Source organism: Canis aureus, chromosome 9 (genome assembly GCF_053574225.1).
Source record: "Canis aureus isolate CA01 chromosome 9, VMU_Caureus_v.1.0, whole genome shotgun sequence".
NCBI classification, from domain to species: Eukaryota; Metazoa; Chordata; class Mammalia; order Carnivora; family Canidae; genus Canis; species Canis aureus.
Genome location: NC_135619.1, coordinates 49,900,338 through 49,921,625, shown reverse-complemented (window position 1 = coordinate 49,921,625; position 21,288 = coordinate 49,900,338). Strand labels below are relative to the sequence as shown.

The window sequence follows — 21,288 nt, the reverse complement described above, 5'->3', positions numbered from 1 at the left end:
GATGAATGATGTTGAATAGCTCTTCACACACTTATTAGCTCTTATATTTCTCCTGTGGTGACCTGTTTAGCCAAAGCATTTCCCTATTTTTTATTTGGGTTATCTTTTTTTTTTTTTAATTTTATTTAAATGTGAACCAGAAATGTTTATTACAGAAATTTGGTCAAAGTTCCCATCGAATGGCCCCTGTTGAAGTTGGACTGGGGCCCTCTCTCCAGGGCTGGGCATATTTGAATTATCTTCTATTACCGAGTTGTGAGCATTCTTTACATTTCCTCAACGCAAGTTCTTCAACAAGTTCTTCAACAGGACTTGAAATATGACTTGTAAGTATTGTCTCAGTCTGTGTCTTCTCTTCCTTAATAGAATCTTTTCTAAAAAAATTTTTAGGGCAGCCTGGGTAGCTCAGCGGTTTAGCACCACCTTCAGCCCAGGGTGTGATCCTGGAGACGCAGGATCGAGTCCCACATCGGGCTCCCGGCATGAAGCCTGCTTTTCCCTCTGCCTGTGTCTCTGCCTCTCTCTCTCTCTCTCTCTGTTTCTCGTGAACAAATAAAATCTTTAAAAAAGTCTTTTAAATTGTGGTAAAATACACCATTTTTTTTTTTTAGAGGCACACTACAATAGTTAATTTTATTTGTTCAAGGCTCATATTGCAAGCATATTGCAAAGCATGGGCTTTGATTCTGTGAGCCCAGATTCACATATTTAGAAAGATAAAAGCAAACTGCGATCCATGTATATGGATGAAAAACTAAAGGCTCACGGTTAATCACATCATGGCTTTAAATTTCTACAGCCTAGAAGCCAGAAGTCACAGATCTTTTAGGTCTTTCTGGATGTCCCACAAGGTTATCTGCACTTTTATTGAGCTGGGCAACCTCATCATCCTTCAGCTTCTGATTGATCACACTGGTTAAGCCCCGAGCGTTCAGGATACATGGAAGACTCAGGAAGACTTTGTTCTCAATACATGCCCTTCACCATTGTTGACACTGGATGAATCCTGGAGAGATATTTCAACATGGATTCAATAAGATCAACCACACTTAATCCAATAGCCCAGTTTGGTATATCCTTTTAGCTTGACAACTTCATAAGCACTTTCAACCACCATTTTATGCACTTCTTTCCAATTTTCACTGTCGTTGTCTGTTCCCATTTGGATTCAGTTCCTAAAGAGAAACACCTGCCACATTCACTCCACTCCACACAGCCACACTTGAGTCGCCATGTTCTCCCAAAATCCACCCATGGCAGCTGCTGGGATGAATGCCAAGTTTTTCAGCCATAAGACAGTGAAATCTAGCAGAATCCAGATTACACCCACTTCTAAACACACGGTGCTTAGGTAGTCCACTTAGTTTCCAGGTGACATATGTAAGAATATCCACTGGGTTGGAAACCACAATTATGATACAATCAGGACTGTACTTGATTATCTGAGGAATAATGACTTTGAAGACATTAACATTCCTTTGCACCAGGTTAAGGCAGCTCTCTCCCTCCTGCTGGCGGACTCCTGCAGTCACCACCACAATCTTAGAATTGGCAGTCACAGAGTAATCTTTATCTGCCACAATTTTAGGTGTCTGTAGAAATAAGCTCCCATGCTGTAGATCCATCATTTCTCCTTTGAGTTTATCTTCTAAAACATCCATAAGGGCAAGTTCATCAGCCAGAGACTTTCCCAGAATGCTGATGGCACATGCCATACCAACTTGTCCAACACCCACTACAGTGATCTTATTGTTTGGGATCGCAGCCTCTTCTTCTGCAACTGGTGCAATCAGTTTTTCCTTAAGAGTTGCCATTGTGCCCTGAGACCAACGGCTGTAAGGGTCACGCGAAGGAGACCAAAATACACAATTCAATGGCATTGAGTAAACTCACATTATTGTGCTACCATCATCATCCTCCATTCACAGAACTCTTTACATCTTGTAAAACTTGCAAAAGCTCTGTACCCGTTAAACACAAACTCCTCCTTTTCTCCCTCTAGTCTCTGGCAACCATCATTCTATTTTCTGTCTCTGAGTTTGACTACTCTAAGTACCTCACATAAGTGGAATCATACAGTATTTGGTTTTTTTTTGTGACTGGCTTATTTCACTTAACAGAATGTCCTCAAGTTCATCCATGTTATAGCATCTGTTACAATTTCTTTCCTTAGGGCACCCAGATGTCTCAGGTGGTTAAGCATCTGCCTTTGACTCATGGTTCCTGGGATCAAGTCCAGAGGTGAGCTCCCTGCTCAGCGGGGAATCTGCTTCTCCTTCTTTCTCTGTCCCTCCCCACTGCTCTCTCAAAAAAAAAAAAGAAAAACTTAAAAAGCCTTTTTCCTTCCTTTTTAAGGCTGAATAATATTCCATTGCATGTATACACGTTTTATTTATACACTCATTCATCAGTGGACACTTGGGTTGCTTCCACCTCATGGCAACTGTGGATAATGCTATGGAACTGGGTGTACAAATATATCTTCTCTTAATGGTATCTTTTGAAGTGCAAAAGTTTTTAATTTTGGTGAAGTCCAATCTATCAATTTTTTCTTCTCTGCATCAGTGTTCTATTGAAGAACTCTGCCCAATGCAAGGTCATAAAGTTTCTCTTATGTTTTCTTCTAGAAGTTTTAGTTTTATAATTTACATTTCAGTTTATATTCATTTTGAGTTCATTTTTTGTTGTATTTTTTAATTTTATGCTTCTTAAAAAATTATTTATTCATTCATGAGAGACAGAGAGAGAGGCAGAGACATAGGCAGAGAAGAAGCAGGCTCCACGCAGGGAGCCCAATGTGGGACTTGATTCTAGGTCTCCAGGATCAGGCCCTGGGCTGAAGAAGGCACTAAACCGCTGAGCCACCCGGGCTGCCCCTTGAGTTCATTTTTGATTGTGTGTGTGATGGATGGGTAGGGTGAGGCAGGGGTTTCCATTCATTCTTTTGCATCTGGATATCTAATTGTCCCAGCATCAATTGTTGAAAAGATTATATCCTTTTCCTGTTGAATTACTTTAGCACCTTTGTAAAAAATACTATAAATGTAAGGGTTTACTTTTAGATTCACAATTCTGTTTCACTGATTATTATTTTTTTTAAAGATTTTATTTATTTATTCATGAGAGCCAGAGAGAGAGACAGAGGGGGGCGGGGAGGGGGTGCAGAAACACAGGCAGAAGGAGAAGCAGGCTCCCTGCAGGGAGCCTGATGTGGGACTCGATCCCAGGTCTCCAGGATCAGGCTCTGGGCTGAAGGCGGCGCTAAACCCAAGCAACCCAGGCTGCCCTGCTTCATTGATTTATATGCCTGTCCTTGTGCCTGAATTGATTACTATGCCTTTACAGTAAGTTTTGATGTCAAATAGTGTAAGTCCACCAACTTTTTCTTCTTTCAAAATTGTTTTGGATGTTGAAAATTCTTTACATTTCCATCAGCTTGTAGACATTGACAAGCTGATCCTAAAACTTGCAAGAAAGGCAAAGGCCCTAGGTTTTCTGTTATCAAACATTTTTTCCCTTCAAATTATTTTCAAAACAATATATAATTAAGTAAAGGCTAAACAATGGATTCAGAAGATATGCCTTAACTTTGGAGTCCATTACTAATCCATAAAACTTTACAACTGGCTTTTACCTTTCTGTTAAGTAACTATTTCCAATTGAAGTTTGATCCTGGTCTCAAAATTTTGTTGTCTGGGTTAGAGAAACTACTTCCAGGAGACAGAGGTGGAGGACCCTGAGACGTATGGTCTATTTCACATGTGGGTGAGAAAGAAGCAGAGTTCTGGTTAATATATTACTGAGAAACCAGTGTTGTTCTTGAGTTGTGGGAGTCAAATGAAGTCTTCCTTAGTGGAAAAGATAAACATATGACCCCTGAAGTGCAAAGCTATGAATTACAGGGTCAGCCACCCTTTAATTTGCTAACATTCCCAGACTGATAAATACACTCCAGTTTCATGTGTACAGAATAGGCCAGTTCTTTTTTTTTTATTTTTTTAATTTTTTTTAAATTTTTATTTATTTATTTATGATAGTCACAGAGAGAGAGAGAGAGAGAGGCAGAGACATAGGCAGAGGGAGAAGCAGGCTCCATGCACCGGGAGCCTGACGTGGGATTCGATCCCAGGTGTCCAGGATCACGCCCTGGGCCAAAGGCAGGTGCCAAACCACTGCGCCACCCAGGGATCCCAGAATAGGCCAGTTCTACTATTTAAGTACTTGTATGATCCAGAGCAAGTTGATTAATTTCCTTAATCCTCAAATCCTGCAGCTCTAAGATGGGGATTACAAGCCATTTCAAGAGTTGTTATCAAGAGTTTAAAAACAACACACAAGGGATCCCTGGGTGGCGCAGTGGTTTGGCGCCTGCCTTTGGCCCAGGGCGCGATCCTGGAGACCTGGGATCGAATCCCACGTCGGGCTCCCGGTGCATGGAGCCTGCTTCTCCCTCTGCCTATGTCTCTGCCTCTCTCTCTCTCTCTCTCTCTCTGTGTGACTATCATAAATAAATAAAAATTAAAACACACACACACACACACACAAATTTTGGCATGTATAAAGGCTAAACAAACAACCTTAGAAAGATTGATCTCAAATGTTAAGTACTATAAGAAACTAAAACTAAATTCTTCAGAAAAAAAATGTTATAGAAATGAAAATTTTAAAATAATGCAGGAGAAAAAATTTGCCTTTATCTGGCAAACTAAAAGCTAAACTTGTATCTAGAATATATAAAAAACTATTTCAACTCAATAATAAAGAGACAAATTAAAAATGTTCAAAGGATCTCAATAAAGTTCTCCAAAGAAAATATAAAGATGGCCAATAAACACACAAAAAAAATACACATCATCATCAACCATTAGGGAAATGCAAATGAAAACCATAATAAGATACCACTTTCTACCCACTAGAATGATTATAATAAAAAAGACAGACAATAAGCATTGCTGAGGATGTGGGAAAATGGAAGAATTCACACACTGATGGCAGGAATGTAAAACAGTACTGCTGCTTTGGAAAACAGTCTGGCAGTACCTCAAAAGTTAAACAGAGTAATCATATGATCTAGCAATTCCATTCCTGGGTATACACCAAAGAGAAATAGAAACATGTCCACACAAAAACTTGTACATGAATACTGAGAGCAACATTATGCATAACAGCTCAAAATGGAAACAACCTAGATGTCTGTTAACTGATGAATGGATAATAAATGTGGTATATACATGAAAATATAATACTATTTGGCTATAAAAAATGGAAATAATAACATATATTACAACATAGATGAACTTTGAAAACATTACCCTAACTGAAAGAAATCCGTACAAAGGACCATATATTGTAGGATTCCATTTATATGAAATGTCCAGGATAGGCAATAATATAATTGTCTAAAAAAAAAAAAAAGTCTAATTGTTGAATTTGGGGGTACTTGGGGGCTAATGAGTTCGGGGTTTCTTTCTGAGGTGATGAAAATGTTCTAAAACTCATTTGTGGTGATGGTTGCACAGCTCTGTGAATATAATAAAAATCACTACATTATGTACTTTAAATGGGGGGATGGGAGAGATTGAAGAACTGGACAACTAAGGATTGTGGGCTTTTCGAGGGGTAATTAGACTATTCTAAAATAAACTGTGGTGATAATTGAACAGTTCTGTGAATATAACGCTACCAAAAAATAAAAATCAAGCTTAAAATTATGGCCCAACTTTTTTTTTTTTTTCATTCAAAGGCTTATGTTAAGGGGGATGCCTGGCTGGCTCAGTAGGAAGAGTGCACAACTCTTGATCTTGGGGTCATGAGTTCAAGACCCACACTGGGTATAGAGATGACTTAAATACATAAATGTTTAAAATGGTTATGTTTAATAGCAATATTATGGCAAATGCTATAGTTATACTTCACAGAATTCATTTTAATGGAGAAAAAAGAGTAGGTATATTTTATTAGCAAAATTAGAGCAAGGAGACAAGTAACCATCAATTTTTTTTTTTTTTTTGCATTTACTGAAGTCTCAAGCTTTATTCACCTATAATCAGAAGAACCTGAATCATAATAAAGACCTAAGAAATAATCACATTGCTCAGGAATTTTCCTTTAAATAGCTCCTTTTGGGGATCCCTGGGTGGCGCAGTGGTTTGGCGCCTGCCTTTGGCCCAGGGCGCGATCCTGGAGACCCGGGATCGAATCCCACATCGGGCTTCCGGTGCATGGAGCCTGCTTCTCCCTCTGCCTATGTCTCTGCTTCTCTCTCTTTCTCTCTCTGTGACTATCATAAATAAATAAAAATTTAAAAAAATAATAATAATAAATAAATAAATAAATAAATAAATAAATAGCTCCTTTTGATTTATTCAATCAAAATGTGCCATAACCAAATAACTAAAACAACAGCAATGGAAATTGCTTAAGTTACTCAAAATGAATGAACAGTATTCTACCTACTGGAAAGTGCTAACACTAAGACTGCCTGCTAGTACTTTACTGCTATTTGCTAATGATAGTCTAGGCCTTCTATTGTGTTGTGTTGTTTTTATTAACTCTGAAAAATAATTTCAAGTAACATGGTGTTCCTTTAATATTATAAGGAGCATCTGCTGGTCTACCAAACATAAGACGTAGTACAGACAATAAATGCTAGTGAATATTTACTTTAATTGTAAGAGTTCTCTAGCAACCTCTAGCAGTGTAATATATGCCTAGCTTAAACGTAACATAAAAATATTTCCTATTATCTTTGTAATAAATATAAACCTATTAAAACCTGTCTGAGGGGTACCTGGCTCAGTTGGTGGAGCATGGGGACTTCTGGTCTTGGGACTATGATTTTGAGCCCCACGTTGGGTGGAGATAAAATCTTTTTGTTGTTGTTTTTGGAGATAAAATCTTGTAAAAAAAAAAAAAAAGAGAGAGAGAGAAAAGAAAAAGAGGGGAGAGGGCTTCTGGGTGGCTTTTAAGTATCTGACTTTTGGTTTTGTCTCAGGTCATGACCTCAGGGTCATGAGATCAAGCCCCACCATCAGGCTCTGCACTCAGTGGGGCGTCTGCTTGAGATTCTGTTTCTCCCTTTCCCTCCACCCTGCCCTTCCTCTCACAAGCTCTCTCTCTCTCAAATAAATCCTATTAAAAAACAAAAAATAAAAAACAAAAAAACACTGCTGAGGGGGTGCCCAAGTGGCTCAGTTAAGCATCCAACTCTTGGTTTTGGCTCAGGTCATGAACTCAGGGTCCTGGGATCCAGCCCCACATCTGCTCCAGTCAACAGGGAGTTTGCTTGAAGATTCTCTCTCTTTCCCTCTGCCCCTCCGCTGCTCATGTTCTCTCAGTCTCACTCACTCACTCACTCACTCACTCAATCAATCAAATAAAATCTTTAAAAAACTGCCTGAAATGTATCATCTTATCTCCTTACTACTAAAATCTTACATTTGAAGATAATAGTAAAATTTATCTCTCACTTCTCTTGAGATTACAGAAAAAAATCCCTAGGAGTCAAACTTCTCCCAAAAACAACAGGCTAATTTCATTATGTTGATAAATTTTAAGTCTACTGATTGCTAGTACACTTAGGATGAGACTGCTACAAGCATGATATTTGAGGGAAGTATATATTGAAAGTCAATAAAAGGAAGACCAACTGCCTTCATAGTGAATATTTTACATTTCTAATTTAAAATCCTTCAGTTTTCTGATTAGATGCTGATTTTTAAAAGGCTGCTTTGGAAGATAATATGTGTCTTTTACAAATCAAATTCTAGTGTAAACTAAGACTTGTTTATAAGTAACCATAAGTCTAGTTTAAAACAATGTAATCAGGGGTGCCTGGCTTGCTCAGTTGGTAGAACATGGGACCCCTAATCTCAGAGTCCTACGTTTAAGCCCCACATTGGGTGTAGAGCTTACTTAAAAAAATAGTAATAATGCAATCAAAGATGGTTATGTTCCTGGATGCTGAGATGATGAAAGTATGTCAATTATTAGTTTATATTGGTCCCAGAAAAAAAAAAATCATTCTGAGGTTAGGAGGGACAATATCTGAGTTTTCCTTTAAAATAAAAGGTGTGTGTGCATGTGTGTAAGAGATGAAGAGCACATGAAGCGATGATCAGGAGAGAGCACTCAAGTCACAAGGGCCGTCATGAAAGAGTCATATTGCTATGCTCAACAGCTACTTCTTTCTTTCTTTCTTTCCTTCTCTCCTCCCTATGCTCAACAGCTATATTCATTCTGTTTCCTTTCCTTCCTTCCTTTCTAAGATTCTATTTATTTGAGAGAGAGAGCAAGAGAGAGAACATGAGGGGGGGGTGGAGGGGCAGAGAGAGAGGAAGGAGCAGACTTCCTGCTGAGTAGGGAGTCTGACGTGGGGCTTGATCCCAGGACTCTGGGATCATGACCTAAGCCGAAGGCAGATGTTTAACTGACTGAGTCACCCAGGTGCCCCTATATTACTTCTTTCTTTTGGCTATAAGCACCCTTGAGAAAAGAGAGGAACAGAAGAGGCAACCTAATTACAGTGGTAACTTTGCAGGCAGAGAATATACCAGCAAAGACAAGCTCAAGCCTGGCTGTAAGATGAGGTAACTATATCTAGTTTCCCTGGAGTGTGAAAGTCGCAGGTTGTAGCTGGCTCTAATATCTGGAAAACTCAGCCCACGTTCTGAACCAGTTAAAAGAGTAAGGCTGAGCTATAAGAAATGTTCCGCTGAAGCTGAAGGATAGTGTCAAGATCATAATAATTAGTGATCGGTAAATATAAAGAAGCTAAGAAATTTAGATGTTTCTTTAAAACTGATCAATTATTTTCACTATAATTTTTTTAAGATTTTATTTATTTATTCATGAGAGACACAGAGAGGCAGAGACACAGAGGGAGAAGCAGGCTCCATGCAGGAAGCCTGATGTGGGACTCAATCTCACACCCTGAGCCACAGGCAGACAGTCAACCACTGAGCCACCCAGATGCCCCTCACTATGTTTTAAACCAGAGCTTCACTTTTGTGAGGAGGAAAAAAAAATAATTTAGTTGGAAAATGTGTTAATCTCTTAATAAATCACATCTTTAAGACTAACTGAAGAAATGACTAAGCCCTAACCAAGGGGCTCTACTGGCTGATAATGTTCCCAAGAAGCTCTAAGTGCTAACCTAAATCTAAGTGCCAACATGTCTTAGACACTGAAAAATGCTTGCACTTCTCCCCATAACCTAAATCTCTTTTTCTTTAAAATTCATAAAATGCAGTGCTTTCCAGCAAAGAAAATAATGATGTACAAGGCTGAAACATTCAAATCCACAGGTCTCTGCACAGCAGAGAGGAAATTGCACTCATGAAGTCTTGCTGCAATAATAATTTCAAAAAAATATTTTACCTTATAAAACAAATGCCAAAGTTCAGGCTATGAAGGGCTATTTCCCAAAATCTGAGGGGCATAATTTGGCTCACTTATAAAATGAACTATGAGAAAAGCAACAACTCTTAGTATTTCCCACTAAAAGGTACACTCTGTTATTCAAAATTAGACCATAACACTCTCCATTTTATTTTTGAAGAGTTTGGTAATGCAGTACCTAAAGGAACCCATGACTTTTCAACACAGAGAAATGCACATACTTTCTTCTGGGTCCTCACTGGCAAGGATGTTGCTGGAAAGCTCCTGCACAGCAGCTCGTGTCTCAGTTGTAGAATGATGAGGCCCGAGGCGACTGTCCCTCTGGGCTTCCCACTCTTCACTGAAGCCACCATCATCACTCTCTGTCACAGGGTCTTGGGTCTCACTTTCCGTGCCTTCAAGAGAAAGTGAAAATTACAGCTCTGTAACATTTAGAAAAATTTCTTAATACCTTTAAGAAAACTACATGGAAGTGGTAACTACCCAACTGTCACATAACTAGGTTAGTTGGCTCTCAAATCACAGATCATAAGCTATTAAAGTAGCCTTAAAGTTACTTGTCCAATAAACATTTCCCTCCTTGTTTCCTGAGGGCAGAGACCTGATTTGAATAGTTTCCACCTCTCATGCACATGACTCTGGAGGTTCATTATGGTCAATCCAAGCCAAGCGTGGTAATCTCATTCCTCTTCCTAACGAAAGCTCTAAGGCTGAGGCTGGTACTAGCCAATGTGTGGTGAGGTAAAGTCTGCTCTGAATCTGGGGTAAATTTTTCTCACCCTTTGACAGAGACTCAAGGAAGAAATAAATAGCCCCTTTTTAACCTTGGATGGTGTCTTATCTGGATATGATGCCTGGAACTACAGTTGTCATCTTTTGACATTGGAAGCAGCAGGCTGAAGACCAAGCCTATATTTAAGGATGGTAGAGCAGAAAGATGGAAAGAACCTGGGCCCCTGATGACATCAAAGGATCATAAAACTGACCAACTCTACAAATGCCTATACATCAGGACTTCTGGTCACATGAGAGAACATAATTCTTCTTTGTTTAAAGCAACTAAGTTGGATTTTCTGATGTTAGCAGCTCAAAGCCTAACTGATGGCACCTGTGTTTTTAGTGACTAAGATAAAAAAAGAGACCATTATTGGAAGGTGAGGTAAAAAAGGAGAAGGAGGTGAATTTTTTTATGGGCTAGTCATTTTCTTATGACTATCAATCAGACTGAAAATTGTGAGTATGAGAGTCCCGAGAAACTTCCACACATCAAAGATAATTAAAATACAAAAGTAAAGTTGATAAATTTTTTTCTCCATTATTACATTTAATAAAAGTAAAATATGTTCACAGAGATGGATTTACCATGAGAAGTAAAGCTTGCACACTTCAGGCCTCTCACTTACATGGAATTTTTCAGGGAGGCCACAGCAATTCTGTATTTGTAATTTGTATTCTTTTCCTAACCAAGTCCTCTACAAATCCTGAATCTTCCATGGTTTGGAATTTATGAAATCATGTAAGCATAAGATTTATAAATAAAAACAGCGGTCCCTACTCTGTCCCAACCCTTGTCGCTCCTTCTTGTGAATCTTTCAGCCACCCCATTTGGAGCCCTGTGTCTTTCTGTTCCAATCTGACTCCTAGCTCTTCCAACACAGTGGTTTTCAGATAGTGGGTAGCACCTCCCTTCTGGGGGGTATTTGGAAATATCTAGGATGGTGGGCTTTCTGACTACTGCAACACCTTGAAGCCACTATTAGCATTTAATGAGGGGCTAGAAATGCTAAATATCCTGCAATGAGGGGAAGCTCCACACAATGAAGTACAGCCCACCCAAATACCACAGCACTCCCACTGACGAACTTTGAGGTTTACCCAGATCCTTCAAACTTCAAGGCCCTTCCCTGTTGTTTCCTCTTCTGGAAAGTTTTTCTACTCATCAACTTGTCATCACCTATTATCATTTCCTCAGGGAAGCCTTCCTGACCTTCCAGAGTAAATTAAATTCCTCTACTATCAACTTTCACAGCAACCATACTCGTCCTTTGGGGTGCTTCTCTCAACTGTATGAATTATTTGTGGAATTAATGTTGAACATTTGTGTTTGTCCAAACAGGTTATCAGCTCCAAAGGGACAGGATATTCTGTTCAGTGCTGCATTCCCAGTGCCTCGTAAAATACCGGGCACACAGTTAGGTGCTCAATCAGTATTTGTCAAAAGAATAAAACCTTTTTCTCTCATACATATATATTCACAGGCAACTCAATCTTTTGTCTTTAACTTAACACAGGTTACCACAATAGCCAGACTGGTAGCAAGTGCTTCTAATATATTTTTCTTTCTTCTCCACCAGGTCTCCTACTGGTCCCTTGCTCCTTTCAGAACTCCCAGTTGAAAGTGTCCTCTTTGCTGTTAATGCAAATTCTAAGTCAGTGGATTCTGTGGCTCTTTAAACTTAAACTTTCCTTTTCTCAGCAGATGGTAACCCAACTAAGGCCCTTTTTCCTTCTTTGTTCCACCTGTTTCTCAGCTTCCTCATAAGGTTAGCTCTTTGTTTTTCTTTTAAAATTTTTTTCTTGACTACTTTTCGTGTGCCATTATTCCAATTCTTTCTAACAACTCCTAACTTATATCCACCTTAATGTCTTCTGTGTATCCACAAGGGGCCTTTCAATCTCCCCCCCTAGATCATTAGTTTTATCCTCCCCTCCAGAAAGTCATGTGCACCTGGAATATTTTATCTTCTTGGGACAAACATGATCACATCTCAAGTAAAATTATATTTAAGTTACTCTGGCCACATCAGACAAAAAAAGTTCTCATTTTTATACATCTCAAGAGCAAAGCTAGCTTTTCTTTTTTAAATCATAGCCTCAACTTGAACCTTCCCATACTGATATTAATGGTATTTTACGGCAGAAATCTTTACCTAGGGTCCCCTGGCTGAATGGTTGTGTTTAGAGCACCGGAACTCCTTAAATATTTATCTGTATTTAGTGGGTATTACCACAGCTTTCAGGAGATTCTCAAGAGTCCATGACCAAAGACAGAGGTTAACATCATTGCTTCATAGCCATTAGCCAATATAACAGGACAATGACCCGGAAAAACCAGGAAATTACCAAATGAAAGACACCTACTTTGTGCATTATAATTGGAGTTTTTGGATACCTTCCTTTGGGCTTCTGGATCTCCTTCTGCCATGTTCACCAACCACACCATTGTTGCTGTTGAAAAAGACAAGTCCAGGTAAGAACTTGAAACACAGAAAGGACATGAATAGAAAACAGGCCATTATCTTTCTACAAAAATCAGCAATCTTCTTAATATTGCCTTAAGAATTCTTAACAAGGGCATCTGGGTGGCTCAGTTGGTTAAGCATCTGCCTTTGGCTCAGGTCATGATTCCAAGGTCTGGATTGAGCCCACATCGGGCTCCCTGCTCAGTGGGGAGCCTGTTTCTCCCTCTCCCCCTGTTCTCCCCCCCTGCTTGTGCTCTCACTCTCTCTCAAATAAATAAATACATTCTTTTAAAAAAAAGATCCTTAACAATCAGAAGTAAATGCATATTATTTTATTTTTTTTAAAGATTTTATTTATTTATTCATGAGAGACACAGAGAGAGAGAGCGAGGCAGAGACACAGGCAGAGGGAGAAGCAGGCTCCATGCAGAAGCCCGATGTGGGACTCGATCGCGGGACTCCAGGATCATGCCCTGGACTGAAGGCAGGCGCTAAACCGCTGAGCCACCCAGGGATCCCCAGAAGTAAATGCCTATTAAATATTACAAAAGGGGGGGAATCCCTGGGTGGCTCAGTGGTTTAGTGCCTGCCTTTGGCCCAGGGTGTGATCCTGGGGTCCTGGGATCGAGTCTCACATCGGGCTCCCTGCATGGAGCCTGCTTCTCCCTCTGCCTGTGTCTCTGCCTCTCTCTCTCTCATGAATAAATAAAATCTTAAAAAAAAAAAAAAAAAGAAGGAAGAAAAAAATATTACAAAAGGTTTCCTTTGATTTTGGCAGATTAAAGTAAAAATTCTGAAACCGAGTATTTACTCTAGCTGTCAAACTGCAGCTGCTGCTGTAAAATTATATGAATTTCATCATTTCCAGTCCCTGAAAAGTAACCAGAGGGAAAACTGTTCAGGCCAACAAGACCCTACTGAAAAAACAGCTGGACTACTTGAATGATATTCTAAAATAATGTGAAATCATTGATGGAAATTACTTATTGACTAAGAGAACAAACCAGGACTCACAAAAGCATCACATGATCATTATGATTCTTTTTTTTTCTTTTTTAAAAGATATTATTTATTTATTCATGAGAGAGAGAGAGAGAGCCAGAGACATAGTCAGAGGGAGAAGCAGGCTCCACGAAGGAAGCCTGATGTGGGACTCTATCTTGAGAGCCCAGGATCACACTGAGCCGAAGGCAGGCACTAAACTACTGAGCCACCCAGGTGTCCTGATCATTATGATTCTAAGGATGCTTGACCTCTGGGATTTTCAGTAATGCTAAACTATGCGATATACAGGGAATAAAAAAAAGCTTAAAAGCAATAAACATAAAAGGGATAGTCAATTAGCCTATTCTATGTCCCTTCCACATTAAGTACAAATATATCTCTATAGATGTAAGTATATAACACATGCAACTCTCGCATTTTAGTTAAAGGATAACATGAATATATTAAAATGGTGCTTCTCATATATAATAGGTGGAATGAAAAATGGAATAGCCCCTATTGAAGGGGAATTTAGTAACATCTAACAAAACTACATGTGTCATTCCTCAGCCATAAAAAAAGAATGAAATCAGGGCTCCTGGGTAGCTCAGTTGGTTGGGCATCTGACTCTTGATTTCAGCTCAGGTCATGATCTCAGGGTCATGGGATCAAACCACACATTGGGCTCTGTACTCAGTGTGTTGTCTACTTGTCGTCTCCCCCACTCTCCCCACAGCTAGCTCATTCTATCTCTAAAGTAAGTAAAATCTTAAAAAAAAAAAAAAAGACTGAAATCTTGCCATTTGCAACAAGGATGGACCTAGATGTTTATGTTATTATGCTAAAACAAATGAATAAACAAAACAAACGAAGAGAAGCAAATTCATAAAGAGAATGGGTAGTTGCCAGAGGGGAGGGGAGATGGTGGGCAAAATAGATGGAGGGGATTAAGAGCTACAAACTTCCAGTTACAAAATAAGTCACCATGAGTGTAAAGTACAACATAGGGAATATAGTCAATAATATTATAATAACTTCAGAAGGTGACAGGTGGTAACTATGCTTACTATGGTGCACATTTCACAATGTATTTAAACGTCAAATCACTATGTTGTACGTCTGAAAATACTGTAAGACTGTATGTGAACTAAACTTCAATTAAAAAAAAACAAACCTATGCATTAACCCTTTGACTCAAGAATACCATTTTTTGGGAAATTATTCCAAAATTACACCATCAATAATATAAAAATACATACAAACATGTGCATCTAGGGTTTCAGCAGGAACCAAGTGCTAGCAAAAACCTGAGTCTAATCTATGGTCACAATAAACAATTTTAAACAAGATACTTGGCATCTATGTATTTTTGGCTTGTTTTCACTGATTTTATAATTATACCCATGTTTCTGAATACTCAGACTTCTTGAGTAACTTATAAAAGAAACATGCAACTGAAAAGACTGAAAATTCTACAACAGCCACATTTACTCAATCACCATGGCTTCATAATTTTGAGGTTAAACAAGTTTCACTATAGGATAACCCAACTAACTGATCAAAGTCAACATAATCCAGGCAAGTGATACACTGTTAAAATTCAAACCTGAAGAAGAAAAACAAGGGCAACTACCATGTGAAAGGCTTATAGATTTCTATAGATTTGATAGCAATGAAGGTAGCAAGTACTTCTTTGATTTCCTTTATGCAAGTATGGAAAAAGAGAGCTACAAATTCTTTTGTTTCAATACTTAATACTAGCATGGAAATTAGGTTTCAGCAAACTTTTTCTGTAAAGAGGTAAATAATAGGGATCCCTGGGTGGCGCAGCGGTTTGGCGCCTGCCTTTGGCCCAGGGCGCGATCCTGGAGACCTGGGATCGAATCCCACATCGGGCTCCCGGTGCATGGAGCCTGCTTCTCCCTCTGCCTGTGTCTCTGCCTCTCTCTCTCTCACTGTGTGCCTATCATAAATAAATAAAAAAAAAAAATTAAAAAAAAATTAAAAAAAAAAAAGAGGTAAATAATAGACATTTTGGGACTGTGGGTCACATCTGGCCTGTCACATACTCTTCTTTGTGCTAAAATGGTAAAAACCACTCTTGGCTAACAGGCTGTAGGCCAGATTTGGCTACAGGCAGTAATTTGCTAACCACTCACATAAACTACCAGTAATGGAATATAGACCTGTTGGATATTACTAAAATAGTACCTAAAAGCCCACTTCTCAATCTTTTAAGTCAACACCAAACATCTTAGATCAATAGAAAAATATGCAATTTAAAAAATTAACATAATCTAAACTCCCCAAACTGTTATTAAATCAAAGAAAAGCTATAGGGGCACCTGAGTGGCTCAGTCAGTTGAATGTCCGACTCTTGATTTCAGCTCAGGTTCTGATCTCTGGGTCATGACCTCAAACTCTACGTCAGACTCTGAGCTGGGTGTGGAGCCTGCTTAAGATTCTCCCTCTGCCCTTTCCCCCGGCCCTCCACCCCCACCCCGTGCATGAACTCCCTTTAAAAAGAATATATATATGTAGGGCAGCCCCGGTGGCACAGCAGTTTGGCGCTGCCTGCAGCCTGGGGTGTGATCCTGGAGACCCGGGATCGAGTCCCACATCAGGCTCCCTGCGTGGAGCCTGCTTCTCCCTCTGTCTGTGTCTCTGCCCCTCTCTCTCTGTGTCTATGAATAAAAAAATAAAATCTTAAAAAAAATAAAAATAAATAAAAAATAAAAAGAATATATATATGTAAAGTATACATATATAAAGTGTGTGTGTATGCATATATATACTATATTATGTACTATATATATATTCTTTCTCTCTCTCTCTCTCTCTCTCTCTATATATATATATATATATATATATATAAACTTTATAGAAAATAGACTACCTCAAGGAATTGTTAGCCTCAATTTTTGATAAGCTACCTGAATTTTTGGTAGACCACCTCTATTAGTGACTATCAGGGGAGAATGATTTGAGTTCAAAATCTAGGTGTACATTTTCTCTGTAGAACGATGGAAATAGAAAACAAACAAAAATGCATACATTTCCTGAGGAAAAGTATGACCCTTTTGCAAACCAAATATCCTTAACTGGGGAAGAGCATACAAATGCAAAAAAGGATTGCATTTTTAAAGACCAAGTAGTCAATATTTAAAACTTTCCACATTTGTGTTTATTTCTGCATCAGGGAAAAAGTACTGATTAATAATACTGCTCCTTTCTTACATTCTTAAAAAAAAAAAAAGGCTCTCTCAAACTCAGTGATTTATGAAATCCTCACTACAGATTCAGTATTTCATGAGAACTGACACTTTTTGGAACTTGTCTTATCTACACAAGACGTAAAGGTTTATGCTTATATTTTCCCATAAATGTTGAATTATTGCTAAAATACCTCAGAATATCAAATATTATGCAGACCTGAGTTTTAAAATATATATATGAATATTTTTAAACAACAGAGTAAATGCTTATTTATCATATAAAATCAATATACATGTTTAATGTGGCAGACGGAAAAACTATTCCTAATTTTTCAGCCCTCCTGTACCCACATGCCTGCCATGGTGTCACTGTGAATGGAATGCAGTCTTCCTTCTCTTGGGGGTGGGGGGGGAGGGCCTCAGCTATGTGGTTTGCTTCAACCAATGGCAAGTGGCAGAGGTGACAGCATGCTAATATCAGGCCTAGGCCTTAAAAGGTCATGCTGCCACTGTCTTGCTCCTCTACCCAATAAAAACATGTTTTCAGCTAGCCCACTAGTGGAAGAATGGAATACATGCAACAGAGCTACCACAGCCAAGTCAGAGCAGCTAAGTCAAATGACCTGCAGACATGGGGGGGGCGGGAGGGAGAATGATAAATGATTATTATTTTTAAGGCAGAGTTTTTTTTTTTTTTTTTTTTTAAGATTTTATTTATTTATTCATGAGAGAGACAGACTGAGAGAAGAGGCAGAGACACAGGCAGAGGGAGAAGCGGGCTCTATGCAGGGAACCCAATGCGGGACTTGATCCCGGGACTCCAGGATCACGCCCCAGGCCAAAGGTAGGCACTAAACCTCTGAGCCACCCAGGGATCCCCAAGGCACTGAGTTTTAAGGTAGTATGTTATACTACATTACTGTAACAACAGCTAACAGTAGACATAACAGTAAAACAATATAAAATTATGAAAACACAAAGAATAATTTAAAACAGCATGGAGTATACTTCTTCCTTTCCCTCTGCCACCCACTTGTGCACTCTCTCTCTCAAATACATAAGATAAAAAATCTTTTAAAAACTTAAAAATTGGGCAGCCCGGGTGGCTCAGTGGTTTAGCACCACCTTCAGCCCAGTGCCTGATCCTGGAGACCCAGGATCGAGTCCCACGTCAGGCTCCCTGCATGAAGCCTGCTTCTCCCTCTGCCTGTGTCTCTGCCTCTCTCTCTCCCTGTCTCTCATGAATAAATAAAATCTTTAAAAAATAAAATTAAAAATTAAAAAACCCCATAAAGTACTATTAAAACTCTACAAGTGAAGAAAAGTAAAAAGAAAAATATAAAAGTTACTTTAATCTCTAAATCCCACTTCCTGAGGGTAAACACTATTAGCCTTTTTTCAGTCTTTTAAATATATCAGGATTGTATATACATAGACAACCATACATAGCTCCCTTCCTCCCAAAGGATACTGCATTATGGCTTTAAATCTTGCTTTCTTATTTTTTTAAAGATTTTATTTATTTATTTGAGAGACATAGAGCACACAAGTGGGGAGGGTGCAGAGGAGGAGGGGCAGACTCCCTGTTGAGGAGAGCCCAACGTTGAACTTGATCCCAGGACCCTGAGATTATGACCTGAGCCAAAGGCAGATGCTTAACTGACTGAGCCACCCAAGAACCCATAAGTCTTGCTTTCTGTATTTAGTATATAACTTCTAACATTAAAAAAACACTTGGACATATACAGATGTCAGTCTGTATACCTCAGTCTACTTCAGTCTTTCTAAAGGTTGTACAATTATCTATTTTATGAATGTACCATAAGTATTTGAAAGTGTTCTCTTTGATGGACACTTAAGTTACTTCCAACCAGCATTCACTATAAACATTTGGCAGAACATTCTATATGCACAAATATAAAATACATAGTTGATTTTAATTTCCAGGAATAAAACATAAGAAGCTCACACCCAAATGTTAAGAGGAAAACACTGATGTTCAAAACTTCACCTGCTCTTTTCTGCCAAAAAACACAGGAAGCACATGATAATAAATTTGTACTGGAATAAAAAGAGTAAAAAAAGATCACTGCATTCCAGACAAAGGGTTTTCTAACACTTGACCAGATTTCTCCGGGTACAAGCAGTCTTTACCTCTCCACTTCCCCTAAATGACTGGGTTTACAAGATTAAGGGCAACTAACACATGCTCCCAACTTTTCCTCTCTCTTTCACTATGTCTCATTACCTTCTGCTTTTCTGTCTTTTTCCTTCCTCCCAAATCTTCCCAGTTCTCATCAAATTCTTCCTCAACTCTTAGAGCAACTTCCACCTGCTTTGTTGATAACCTTGCTCCATTAATTATTCCTTCTTGATGGTCTCTTCAAAGGCCTTCTACACTGGCTCCTTCCCCTCAACCTTAGAAACACAATTACATCTTCTATCTCCTGGAAACAACTTTCCTCAGGCCCACTCTCCTCTTAGGTCACTGCTGCTCTGCCTGTGAGACAGAGGAGTCTCTGCAGTAGTAGGTGATATTTTTACTGTATCTCTCCTCCTTCACCTTCTTCTCCTGGCCACACTGTAACTTCCACTGCCAGCAAAAGCAAAACACAGACACACTTTTCTCCCTTTGGAGCACTGCTTCTGGCCCTACCATTCTACTGAAGCTGCTCTCTTAAATGTCACTGAAGATGTCCAAGGCATCATTAGTCCTTATCTTTGGCTTTTAGAGCATTTGGTTTTCTCCTTCTTGAAACTCTGCTTTTCTAGTAACCCAACAGAAAAAAAAAAAAAAAAACACCCCCCCAACGTCTACAAAGATATATCAAACTGATAAGAGGGCTAACTGCTTGGTAAGGTATTAAGATTGGAGATGACAGTTATAGTGAAATTTAGCTTTATCTACAATATTTAAGTTTCTCCAGCATAATACATTAATGTATTACTTGTACAATTAAAAAATTTTAAATATGGAAATGAATATCATACCCAGTCACAAAACAAGAAATTAAAGTATATAGCTGGGGATCCCTGGTGGCTCAGCAGTTTAGCACCTGCCTTCGGCCCAGGGCATGATCCTGGAGTCCCGGGATCAAGTCCCCCATCGGGCTCCCTGCCTGGTGCCTGCTTCTCCCTCTGCCTGTGTCTCTGCCTCTCTCTCTCTCTCTCTCTGTGTCTCTCTCATGAATAAATAAAATCTTAAAAAATATATATATATAGCTAAGAAAAACACAAGAAAAGTCCAAATAATCACTAATAGCTATTAGTTAATAAACCAAGATCAAAATAAAACAAGAGGGCAGCCCAGGTGGCTCAGCAGCTCAGCGCCGCCTTCAGCCCAGGGTGTGACCCTGTAGATTCAGGATCGAGTCCCATGTCAGGCTCCCTGCGAGGAGCCTGCTTCTCCCTCTGCTTGTGTCTCTGCCTCTCCTTCTCTCTGTGTCTCTCATGAATAAATAAATACAAGAGGTTATTTTTTGCCTATTAGTTTCATACACACATAATAATGAAGGTGTAAGGAAACGGATACCTTCACACTACTAAAGGAAATATAAATTGGTATAGCCTTTTTATGGGGGAATTTGGAGCCAGCCACCAAAATTTAAAGGCATACATGCTTTGACTTAGCAATTCCATTTTTAAGAATATATCTTACAAAAATATTCACAAAGATGATCTCTGTAAGCAATGTTTGTGACAGAAATGGAAATAGTCTAAAGGACACCCTTTTCTGAGTATCCATACAGAGAATACTGTACAGCCACTTCCCAAACTGACATGGAAAACATGTCTTGATACTGTTAAGTGAAAAATCCTGGCTATCCCAATTTTCTTCTCTTCCCTTTACTGATGTCTCTTCATTTTCTCACTCTCTAAACACAGGAGTTGACAAAGTTCTCTCAACATTTTCTCATTCACTCTTGTTTGAACCATTCATTCATTTCCAAAGTTTCAACTACCACTGCTACGCTTTCAATCTTGCACTTCTGATCAACCTTTCCCCCAAGCAGTAGTACTTTACTTTGAAACTTATGCTGGGAATTTCTACCTGTTTCACAGGTCCCATCAACTATAAATAACACATGGGCCACAGACAAAACTAAATGTTCTTCAAATAAGAAAAACATCTCCTTCATTCACCTTTCCTTCAGGCTTAAAACTTCTCTCATCAGTTGCTAAAAACTCTGATTCTACCTCCAAAGCCTCTTGTCATTCAGTTCTCTTTCCTGATCTGTTATCAACAATACCACAATTCAGACCCTCATTATTTCCCAGCAAGATCACAGCAGTATCTGCTTAGTTATGCTTTCCACTACCTCAGTTCTCATCACCCAAATTCATCTTGCACAATGCTGCAAGCCTACGGAGCCACAGCTCTGATCACATTATTTTTATGCTCAAGAACTTTTGTGATTCCCCAGTGATCACTGAATAGCATACATATA

The 21,288-nt window shown here is 39.0% G+C and overlaps 1 protein-coding gene and 1 pseudogene across 3 annotated transcripts in view; both read right to left on the bottom strand.

Moving 5' to 3' along the window:
* The window catches only part of PSEN1 (presenilin 1), a 79,439-nt gene that overhangs the window by 7,384 nt on the left and 50,767 nt on the right, over positions 1–21,288 (bottom strand). For all 3 annotated transcript variants that reach the window (XM_077909895.1, XM_077909897.1, XM_077909896.1), the window contains exons 9-10: positions 12,541–12,627; positions 9,621–9,794 (exon numbers count right to left, since the gene is read on the bottom strand). In XM_077909895.1, the coding sequence (XP_077766021.1) occupies positions 9,621–9,794; positions 12,541–12,627 (261 nt within the window). The remainder of the gene's footprint in view (positions 1–9,620; positions 9,795–12,540; positions 12,628–21,288) is intronic.
* Positions 66–2,315, bottom strand: LOC144320857 (L-lactate dehydrogenase B chain-like; annotated as a pseudogene).